The sequence below is a fragment of the Chelmon rostratus genome, chromosome 8 (genome assembly GCF_017976325.1).
Source record: "Chelmon rostratus isolate fCheRos1 chromosome 8, fCheRos1.pri, whole genome shotgun sequence".
NCBI classification, from domain to species: domain Eukaryota; kingdom Metazoa; phylum Chordata; class Actinopteri; order Chaetodontiformes; family Chaetodontidae; genus Chelmon; species Chelmon rostratus.
The window spans coordinates 5,365,020-5,376,560 of NC_055665.1; the positions used below are offsets into that span (position 1 = coordinate 5,365,020).

The following is an 11,541-nucleotide window of genomic DNA, read 5'->3' on the forward strand; positions in this document are numbered from 1 at the left end:
AGGTGTTGGCGGTGATGGAATTGGCCCACTTCGCTCAGAGTTAGCTGTTCATTGTGAACAGCAGGACTAAAGCCACAGCAGTGTAGAACAGTGTGAGCCACAGCCGGGCTGCTGGAGATCAGAGGCAGGTTTACCAAAATCTGGACTGGACTGCCGATCCATCCGAGCAGAGAAGACAAGGCCCCACAGCTGCTGACCTGAGCGACCTGAAGATGTTGGCTCTGAGGACGTTCCTGCTGCTGGGACTGAGCTGGACATGTCAAGGTGAGTTACCCACCTTATTCTCAGCAGATTAATCTGTCTTTCATATGTACGTGAAACACGTCACCTGTTGAAAGTGTAGTGAAACTGCATCCTTAAGATGAAAGCCAGCTCCTCTCTGCGCATTATTTGGAAATATTTCAGAATGGACATATTGTTTAGGTTTCTTGTTTGTTTTTTCAGGGTAGATATGGGTTTGCTTTTTGTTTTATTTATATTAAGACCTTCATGTCCTCATTTGCACAGTTTTAATATTTATATTCCTTACATTTGTATTTATAGAAATATACTTTATATTTTTATTCGTCCTGTACAGGAAAGCTCTCTTTGCTGATCAAGTGAAACAAAAGTGTTGAACACTTATGTCTAATTTAAGCTCTATTGTTCATGCTTTTTTTTTTCTGCAATGATTTTTCGGTCTCGCACACACCTGCCAAGCCCATTGTCCTACTCCATCACATTCCTCATCGCCACGGTGACGACCTTCGACCTTTATCAATGCCCGGCCCACTCCATTTCCTGTTGCTATTCGCTTCTCCTGGAAACTTCCTGTTTATGTCGGCCACATTTCCTGCTCCCTTTAACGGTCCGTATCAGGGCCCACCTTTCATGGCTTGACCTGCTTTGTTATGAATAGTTGCTAATGCTCTGGAACAATGAGTGGTTTGAATATGTGGGTGAGCTGCCCCTGCGATAAAACACTTAGTGAAAACAGTTTGCGTGGTGAAGTGAAAGGGCAGGACCTGATAAAATAACAGACATTTTGAATGAATAAGATTACATTTATTTTCCAAGAGTGTAAACACATGTGAAGGTGGGCGTGATGTTGTGTGCCTTTGACATGTCTCAGCACAATTTAAATGAACAAAACAGACATGTATATGAGTGATTCATGGACAAGACATTTCTAAAACATACAGTAGACCATCTACATACTTTTATAAATACACCATTAGTTCATTTAAACCACAAAAACTCAGAAAGACCACTATTTATGTGCAACGGATCAGTGTTTGTCTCCACAGCTGGGTCTGGTGATCCGTGGGGCCAGTGTCCAGTCAACAGAAAGTGCAAGGACAAGTTTGGAGACGGATCATGTGACAGAGAGTGTATGGAGCCAGAGTGTCTCAGAGACGGCTTCGACTGCCTGAAGGACAGGGGCCACTGCAAGTAAAACACTTTTGTTGTCATTTCCATTGTCACACAACCATAAAAACATTTCCAGCTTCATAATGAATGTTGTGAATTAGAGGATTTCATGTTTTCATTGGTTCATTCTCACCAGTGAGTTGTTGTTTTGTGTGTTGTTTCCATGTATTATTTTCTTTTTATCCCTTTTTCCTTATTTGTGTCATTATTTGAAACTCCACCAAGAAACCCAAAAAACTGTCATCATGATTATTATTTCCATTGATAAGATAAATTCAATGTTGTCATTTATCAGTACACTTATGCAAAGGTGAATTAAATAATTCAACACTAAAAAGCTTTTTGGACCCATGCTGCAGGTGACATGATAGCCACAGAAATGCACTAAACAATGAAGACACAAACACAATGTGAAACTCAATATTAAAATCACATTGTTGATGCTAAGAAAAGAAAGCAGTGAACTGTCCATACTGTGACCTAATGTCAATATAAAACAAGCAGTAATCATACAATAATGATGATGTTTAATCAGTCATAGTCACTTCTGCCCTGCTCTGACATCTCTGAGGATCAAAGTTAGTAAGTAGACCTTGAGTTGGGATTATTATGTCAAATCTCATATTCTGTGTCTTTGTTTGCCTCCCTTCATCCATTCATCATGGCTCTCAGTCCGGGCCACATCCAGTACTGCCGTGATCACTACGCCAACTCCCACTGCGAGCAGGGATGTGACAGCGCCCCCTGTGGATGGGACGGCAGCGACTGCTTCACACACCAGAGCTCCATGTGGGCTAAAGGCACCCTGGTCCTCCACACTAAAAACCCACTGCAACATGGCACCTTTTCCAACAGCTCCCTGCTGTGGGCGCTCAGTGTTCTCCTCCATTCGCCACTCAAACTGAGAGGCTCCGCCCCCCTCGCCACTAACAGGAAATTGTTTGACCTTGACCCTCAGCAGCTCGCCAACCTGCTGACTCAGGCATCACCGGCTGAATCAGATGGGTAGGTACTGAGTGAATTGTCTAAAAAGTGAGTGGAGTCATGTGTTTAACCAGTTCAGTCTCAAAGAGGTGGGAAACCTCTTTTACAAAGGAGACCTGGCCAAGATGGCAGCATAAAAAGTGCAGACTAAACAATACAACCATCCCGGCCCTATAGCTTTGACATAGAAGCAGGACTTGAGCCAATGATGAAAACCAAACATTGGTCCTAGTTTCTTCACGAGGTTTTCAACATATTGCTCATAAGTTTTAGCATTTAGCATTACACTGTCAGACTCACAATGGACAGTTTTTTTAAAAAAATTTTGCAGTACAACCAGAGGTCTTGTCTGCATTGTCAGAAACCTGCAGACAGTTCAGCTGGACACTTAGGTGTGCTATGCTAGTAGCGGCTATGCAACTTTTTTCACATATGAAGTGGTTCTACGCAAAACCTGTTAACAGACTCTGCTGTGTGAAATCGGTGGAGTCCATTTAAAAGAAAAGACTTTCATCAAGCCAAAAATAGCTAGAATATTTATTACAGGTGGCGGCATCTGTTCCACAGTGTCTGTCTTCCTTCTACCTTTACAAAATTTGCTAACTTAATTTTTTCTGCATTGAACACAGGCTTGAGCTAACTGAGGCATGACTGCCAGATGTTATTATGGAGACCGTGTCGTGGTTAATGTGCATTAACATCTAATTTATGTAAGACACAATAAAAGTGGGCCAAGTGCAGAACCTTGGGGAACTCCGTTAGTTACGGATATTGGTAAGAGTATTATATACATGTGAATAAAATGTTTGCAGCTCGTTATCTCAGATGTGTGTTTTGTTGATTTTGTGTTTTGCAACAGGGTGTAGCTTTTAGCAAATGAGAAGCTTCTGTAGTGTATTAAGTAAACTTATCCTGACAAACCTACAAGTTGGAACAGGCCTCAGTAATGACTCATGTTTCCTCCCCTCTCTCTTTCGTAGCTCCGTCCTTTTCCTCCAAGTGGACAACAGGCCATGCTCCCGACTGCCCTCTACCTGTTTCCCCTACGCCACCGAGGCAGCCAGTTTCCTTCGTGCCGTAATGTTGCTGAGGCCCGCCTCGTTCCCCACCCTGCCGGAGCTTGCGGTCATCATCGGTATTAGAGGTGTCCGAGAGGAAATAGGAAGCAGAGAGGAGGAAACTGTGATAAAGGAAGTCAAAGGTAAGCTTACATGTCCGGTCTCTCTCTCTCTCTCACACACACACACACAGACATCCAGCTTTGAATTTCATCCAAACAAAACACTATAAAACACCTTTCCATTTCCAGTGTGCAGATGTGTTGCTGGTCAGTGCTGCAGGTTTCAGTTTTACTGATTCAAACATTTAATCTGTCAGAGGCAAAGCTCAGCATAAAACCAAAATGACGAAGGCCACAAATGAAAAATCTGGTTCAATCTGGTCGAAATATTGATATATCTATACATTAAAAATTACTTTATTTATATTATCAGTGTCTCTGTGCAAAATCTGTGTCTCACCTGGGTTATGAGCAGTAGTGCTGTGTTAGGCTCACCAAAACCTGAAGTTTAAGTGCAAGTGTAATATTTAAAAAACACAACTTTTGTAGGTTAAAGTTAGGGGGAAAACAGTTGGATTGCCAAGACCGTGCTTGAATTAGTACCTAAAATAAATGCTTTTAAACCAGTGCCAAAAACACTGGGCTTCATCATATCAAATAGCTCCTATCTTGTCTTTGCAGAAGACAGTCTGAATCTCAGAAATTCAGTTCACAATGAGCCGTGCATCAACAATAAACACGATTAAAACAGACAAAAAAAAGAAACCATTTAACTATGAAAACGCTCTGCTTCTAAAATGCTCCCGGCGGGGTTTGGGGTTTGCGTGGGGGACGGAACAAAACCACATCACAGCAGGAGCACCTGGATTTTGGTGGAATCCCAAATCACTGCTGTCATAGTGAATTCAGCAGCCACAGGCAGCTGTTTTCAGTCAAAAGCCTAATAAACCAACTGGACACTACCTACCCAGTGGCAAGCAGCAGACAGATACAGTTTGCCACTAGCCAGAGAACATTTACAGCTTGATATGTCCCTCAGGCGTTGGTAGAGACCAAAACAGAGCTAAAAAGAAAGTGAATATTGGAGTTACATTAACCAGGTGGCCAGAAACACGACTCGAAGTGAATACTAACGTTGCCTGCTGGTTGTTTAGATAAGCAACTGTTTGCTAACACATTTGCCACAACAATTTTATGAGGTGATAATATCTCAATGCTGTGTTAATCTCAAGTCACCAACCAAAATCTATTGCTGCTTTAATATTATGACTAAAGTCTGATCCAGTCATCCTCAAAGTGAAAGAATCTCACCGAAAACTGTTGCAGAAACAACAGAAATATTTGAATATTACTGTCTTTTTTGGAAGGTTTGGGATGTTTGTTAAATTTCATAAATAAAATACTTATACATATCTTGAAATGAATTATTTGTGTTATCATGCAGTAAAATTAATTTTCTATTCTTCCCCTCAGAGTCGACCCCTGCGTGGCTATGGGCTGTGATTGCCGTAGCGATCGGCCTGCTGCTGGTGCTGGCCCTGGTGGTGGTGCTGGTGGTGAGGAGGGTGAGGCTGCAGCGGGCGGAGAGGGAAGGAGGTAACAGGGTGAGACACCGGTCCACAGTCACAGACAATGACGCCAAATCCAAGGCCTTGGCACCGCACGCCGCCCACCAAGAGCAGAGGGTCAGATCCAGCAGAGAGAAAGAGAAGATCAGCTTGAGGAAAAAGAAGAAAGCGAAGGAAGCAGAGAAGAAGAGGAGGAGGGAACCTCTGGGGGAGGATGCCATTCGAATGAGGTGAGAGGAGCTCTGTGAAAGACAGGAGAGGATGTTTTGTCTGCTGGAGGAATGATGTCATGTAGACAAAAATGGTGTAAAACAAGAGAGAGTTCATCCTGTAGAGTTACTGAAAAGGCTGAATTTCTCTGCATCCTGTCAGTCAGTCAGTCAGTCAGTATAGCCTTAATTAGCATGTTTCCTGTCTCTCTATACTGTCGTTGCTATATACAGTCACACCCTGTCAAAGACAATGTGTTTCTGGACCCCTTGACAACAGGTCACTGAAACAATAAGAGCAAAACAATAATATCTCTAATCCCTGTCATGGTCCCAGCCCATTCCCTCAAAAACTACCAACCCAGGCATGTTTACATTTTAGGAAAAACCTTAAATGGCAAAACTGTATTCTTGTGTTTGAATGTGTTGCAGAGCTCTGCAGTGACTCATTAATCAAAATGATAAGGGAAAATGAAAACACAGTGTTTCAGTTCAGTTTATTCTCAAAACAGCTAAAATACAAGTACAATCATGTGAGAGAGAGAAAGCAGTTTCTTAATGTGCTGTATCAAGTCTGTGCTTTTGGTTTTCAGACCTCTCAAAAGGGACCAGGATATAGGAAGTGACACAGACTTTACCCAGAGTTCAATGGAAGACATCAGCGCGAGATGCTCCAGGCGACAGGAGGATGCTTCCATCTGTGACCACAGGAGCCAGGAGCAGAAACACTACCGGCCTGGATCCTCGCAGCCCCGCAGACCGATCCAACGTAAGGTTTATTCATTCATTCATTTACTCACTTACTTAGACACTCATTTTTAGCTCCCAAAACTTTACTCATGTGGGAATCTGGCTTGTGTTTTTGGCCCATTTTCCCCATTGGTTATCACTTTTTCAAAAAGAGGAGGTGTTAACATTAATTGCGTACTGTAACTCCAGATTCTACGAGTATAGGTGCAGCCCACTAAGGCTATCGATATTGGGTGCATCGCTTGCTTGTGCTCATGCAGGACTGAAGACTTTTGGTCTACGCCCACTGACTGCATGTGCCTCACCTCAGTCTCACTGTGTTGAGTTGAGACCAGACAGTCGGTTCCCAAAAACAGCTTTTTCCTCAGCTAATTAAAGGAACCAGCGAGACCCACATCTTAGACAGCTGTGCCTATACTCATGTGGGATGAGGGGGAAGCAGGATGTGGTCCATACCCCGCTGGGTGCACACACACATCGCACATCAACTTCATGAGAAATCAGTAACCAACACATTACTCGTTTGTGATGTCACCTTGAGTCTTTTTCTCTGTTTTCTGACATTTTATAGACCAAATGATTGATCAATAATAATAATCAGTGTATGATGAACATTTAAAATAATCCTCATTAAACCACAAACTCACACACACGGTGTGACACACTGTAAGTAAAACAGGACTCATACTGACTTGCTGTGCATACAGTTACAGTCTGAGCAATGAGAGATTACATGTGAATTATATCCATCTTTCCATTTATAGTATTGCTTGTGTATCAGAATCATTTCACCTTAAATCCACCTTAAATGATTTTTGTTCTTCCTCCAGCTCCACCTAGAGGATGGGAGAGAAACGCCATGCCTCCTCCCCTGCTCAGTCCTCCTCAGCAGGTTGGTCCTTTGTTTTTGTGTTTGATCGTGTTCACTTAGTTTAATCCATGCATCGAGGAGCTGGTGTCATTCAGGACTTAGATTTACCAGTTGAGGGGCTGTATTTGTTTATTCTCCATTGAACCTGTTTACCTGTGGAATGTTCCAAACAGGTGTTTTTGGAGCATTCTGCAACTTTCCCAGTCTTTTGTTGCTCCTGTCCCAACTTGTTTGAAATGTGTTGCTGCATCAGATTCAGAATAAGCGGATATTTACAAAAACCAATGAAGATGATGAGCTCAAACATTAAATATATTGTCTTTGTACTGTGTCCAGTTGAGTATATGTCAGAAAGGATTAGCAAATTATCACTTTATGTTTTATTTTACTCAGCGTTACAGCTTTTTTGGACTCTGGGTTGTATGTGAAATATCTATTATGTGTATGTCTACATTATAAATTCATACTGGCTTGGTTGTGTTGGCAGTCAGCAGAGTGGTGTGGTCCGGATGGGTCTGTGGTCCTGATCCGAGCGGTGCGAAGCGGACTGGACAGAGTGGTCTTGGAGCTTCTGCGAGCAGGAGTGCCCGTCAACAATACTGATCATACTGGTAATGCAGCCCTGTCACGGTTATGAATATAACTCAACCCCAAACTTCAGTCAAATAGAATGTGCATGGAATTCTTGGTGTCTGTTTTAACCTTCTTGAAGTAAGAGCAACATGAATGCTTCGGTTCGTATATAAATTTTATTTAAACTAGAATTCACCATGAAATAACGGGTTAAAACATAAATGAATTAGGTGCTAATGCAGTTTCATCAATTCCTATTCAATTGACTTTGAGGTCCAACCATTTTCCTGCACTGAGGTCAGAAGCACAGACTGAGTAAATCTCTAGTCTGTGCTTTTTGAATCAAATATTATATAACAGTTGTCAGTGTGGTACAGTGTGGTCATACAGATGCAGAGTGTCTGCAACAAATGTCGATAAAATACCTGCTATGTAGATCATCTACAGCCCTCACAAGGATTGAACTAAACGCTTTCATAATCAACATAGATGTGGAGATATTTCTGCCTGGACTAACGGACAGACTAGCTTGGCTAACAAATTGTCTCAGACTTCCCCGTCCTCGCGCCACATCTGGATCGAATGCATGACTGGTTTAAAACTCACCTCGGAGAAAAATAACATGTAGAGCTCTGGAGCAAGCCATTATTTTCTGCAACCTGCACACTGAGGGGCTGAGTAACTGGTGTAACTTACCCCGTCTCTCTCACGTCCTCCTTCTGTGTCCCTCCTCTCCCGACCTGTGCTCATCTCTCCATGGCTTCCATCTCTTCCTCCTCCTTCTCCAGCTCCCCTGCTGCCCTCCTCTGACTCAGAACAAAGTTAATGTGCTCAAACTCGGGTTGATGGACGTATTAACTTTGCTGCTCATCCCTCTTCTTGCTTTTGCCGTCTCTTGGTCTCTCTGTCCTTCCGTCTGCCTCTTTCTCCACCCCTCATTGCTGTCTGTCCTGTCTCTCTCTCACTTCTGATGAAACAATTCATGCCATCCCTCCACTCTCCCTCTCTTCACCACCTGGGCTCGACTCTGTTGTGTAATGGTTGTTCATTGGCTGACTTACTCCCTCCCGTCTTCCCCCTCACCTCCCCTCCACTCACACTGTCTCTCTCAGGGAGATCAGCCCTGCACTGGGCATGCTCAGTAAACCACCTCTCCCTAACAAGGACCCTCATTCGCTATGGGGCTGCTGTGGACCTGCAAGACAACAAGGTCAGTTCTGACTGATGTACTGTAATATTATATTATTATAAATATTATAATCCATGTTTAAAGCTGAACAAGCCGACTCTGCCTGTTTAAGTAAGCCTGGTGTACTATTATATAATAGTTTCTCTGAATGATGAGGCAGATCACCTCAACAAAGTGGAATAAATTTCCTCCAGCCATTACAGAATATGTTGTGTTCATGATTCCTTCCCCTGTAGGGTGAGACAGCGCTCTTCCTCTCCGCCCTCCATGGTTGCTATGATACAGCCAGACTCCTCCTCCTTCATGGCGCCAACCTCGAGCTGCACGATCGGAGAGGACGTCGTCCGATCGACATGGCCAGAGAGGGCATGCATCACCAGGTGCTTGAACTCCTCTTGGCTCACCAGATTCAGAGAGGGCCCGTCCCCGTCGACTCGGCCAATGACATGCTGTGGGAGGAGCGCGCTCTGATGTACTCGCCATGGGTCGGATCACAAGGCCTGCCTGGAAGAAGTGCCTCCTTCTCTGGGATCATAGGGCACCGAGATATGACCCCACCTCCGCAAAAGTAAGATTTCAGTAATATAATGCACACGCAGACAAAATATGAATCTTTATGTGCCTTATGATGATGCCACCAGTGAGAAAGCTGCAATTAGAGCTGAGATGATAAGTCAAATAGTCAATAAGTCCATCAACAGAGAAATCATGTGCAGCTATTTGCTCATCAATGATCAGTTATTCTTTTCAAGCAGAACTCCCTCCACTTCCACCTTGTCAGCTGGGAAGATTTCTTAGTTGCATGTGAAAGAATGAAAGAGGGAGGCTGTGGACTTTTCTGCAAACCTCTGTCACTTTGCTGCAGCACAATATTTTGATGACTTTCTTGTCTTGGCAGCGATTGGTCGATGAGCCGAGTGCAGTACCCCTCCCCTCAGAACTGGCGACCACAGCTCAACCAATCAGCAACAGCGCTGGTCCCTCCAAGAATCATGGGCCGCTCACCTCGGCCAATCAGCACCTTACAAGAGGTGACCTCAGAAGACGAGGATCGCGACAGGCACCACGAGGCCCCCAGAGCTGCAACACCTCACTTCCTCTCCCCCCAGCCTGCCCCTCGTCAGCGTTCCTTTTCTTGCACCCAGCATGCATTGCAGCGTCACTCCAGTGCCCACCAGCCAGAGCCCAATTATATTATTGTGACAGACAGAACAGCCAACGAGCCCATAGAAAGAGTGGTTGTTTCACCTCCCACAGATGTTGCCACCCAATCAGATCGCCAGCCAGTCGTGAACGGTGACAGTCCCAGTAGAGCAGAACAAGCAGCGGTGAGTTCAACAAATTCAGAGCACAAAACCAGAGGTGAGAGGTCAAACAACACCACTGACTCCACACAAACAGCCTTGTAGAGAACAGAAAAAAACAGCTTTTGGTCCAGTCAGCCAAGAACATGTGAGTAAGATGATGACTTACAATGACGCTGTACTGACAGAGAGGAGCTGAGTTTGAGTTCAGCAGTAGGTGTATTTTGTTGTTAAGCCCAGTGCAAAACAGAAGGCTTTCAGGAGGCACAAAGCTGGAGGGGGTCCAGCCTTGATTTACTGTAAGTTTGGGACCTTAATTATTATCCAGTATGCATCTGGTGGGTGCCACCTGACAGATTTGCTTCTCAGATTCCAGTCAAATTAATACACAGCAGCACTTGTTCCTTCCCAAATCACCTCCCCAGTTTTCACTCAGCTTTGCCTAAATTATTATATTTTTTATGGAGGGATATATAAATCCGTGACATGGCACAGTCACATAGGTAACATAACAAAATAAATGAGATGATGACCAGTCAAACATGTGCTGAATATCACCATCAAACTGCAACATCTTGTGGATCTTGTTTGGAGACACTGTAATATATTCACATTGTTGTAGTTTTCTAATTATTGCAGAAACAATCAAGGAGAAATTATCACAAAAAAAGCCGTGCATGGTTGCAGAATCCTGTTGATGCATCCAATAAAGTGACTCTTCATGCAAATAATATGGATTTTATTTAATTTTTTCAAATTCACTTCCATTTCTTTTGCAATTTCTTTTTTCATCTTTTTGAACAAAACCAATTACAAATACTGCCAAAATACCTCATAATCATGACAAATAAATAAATTGTAAATAATAATAAATACATATGTAAATAAATTATGTTACAGATGATGTTTGGCAATTTTTATGTGTTCCAGGGAAATTTTGATTCTTCTTATTCTCCCGTTTTGAGAGATTAAGATGAAATTATGATTAACATGAACATGGCAGGTGATCAGCTCCAGACCAGAAAAGCTCCCAGCATCCCGATTTAACAGGCCGATGTTTGGAAATTAAAGTTTGTGATTGGTGACGCACGATGCTCCGCCATTGAGCCGTAAAACTGGAGCTTCTGCCAGCTGACTTTTACACCTTTTTTTCCGGGGGCCACTCTTCCTGTGTATCTCACCACATAAATAATTACAATGTAGATGTTTGATGTGCTTGGAAACTTTAACGTTTTTTATATTCGCATTGCAGAGAGTCATGATGATGTTACGACATAATATTTTATACACAGGACAAGAGGAAAACAAGGCCTAAACATATCGTGTGTGTCACTGACAAATACTGAATACTGAAGAGCTGGCGCGTGCCTGAAACACTCCCTAACGCGCCAGTGGATCAAAAGGTTTTCAAACGCATTTTCTAGCCTGTGTGAAATTCAGTCTAACACTACATCTTTCCTTTAAATTGCACACACCATTCTTCAGATAACGAGAGGCTGAGGACTAAAACTCTTTCTCGTGGGAAAAGAGAAAATGGCGCTGCATTTACAGCTTTACCACCTGTTAAAAGTGATACGATCATTTGAAAGGGTGGCACAGAGAGGAGACACTTCCCACGTTCCC

At 43.2% G+C, this 11,541-nt stretch overlaps 1 protein-coding gene across 3 annotated transcripts; it reads left to right on the plus strand.

The window, feature by feature from the left end:
• The first annotated feature begins 27 nt into the window (after positions 1-27).
• On the plus strand, positions 28-10,747 carry notchl (notch receptor, like). 3 transcript variants are annotated; one of them, XM_041943038.1, is made up of 12 exons: positions 28-264; positions 700-847; positions 1,287-1,431; positions 2,083-2,415; positions 3,375-3,595; positions 4,928-5,252; positions 5,825-6,000; positions 6,812-6,873; positions 7,340-7,463; positions 8,538-8,635; positions 8,851-9,182; positions 9,513-10,747. In XM_041943038.1, exons 2-12 carry the CDS (start codon positions 760-762, stop codon positions 10,021-10,023), a joined length of 2,415 nt encoding a protein of 804 aa, XP_041798972.1. In that variant the 5' UTR covers positions 28-264; positions 700-759; the 3' UTR covers positions 10,024-10,747. The 3 variants fall into 3 exon arrangements, with proteins under 3 accessions (XP_041798972.1, XP_041798973.1, XP_041798974.1); XM_041943039.1 differs by lacking the exon at positions 700-847 and having other exon boundaries at positions 1,272-1,431; XM_041943040.1 differs by lacking the exon at positions 700-847.
• Positions 10,748-11,541: the final 794 nt, after the last annotated feature.

Excerpts from the sequence above, each read along its gene's own strand:
- notchl (XM_041943038.1), top strand. The coding sequence starts at position 760 with ATGCCCGGCCCACTCCATTTCCTGTTGCTATTCGCTTCTCCTGGAAAC. Across the intron at positions 6,874-7,339 it reads TGCTCAGTCCTCCTCAGCAG|TCAGCAGAGTGGTGTGGTCC; the intron begins GTTGGTCCTTTG and ends TTGTGTTGGCAG. Across the intron at positions 7,464-8,537 it reads CAACAATACTGATCATACTG|GGAGATCAGCCCTGCACTGG; the intron begins GTAATGCAGCCC and ends TGTCTCTCTCAG.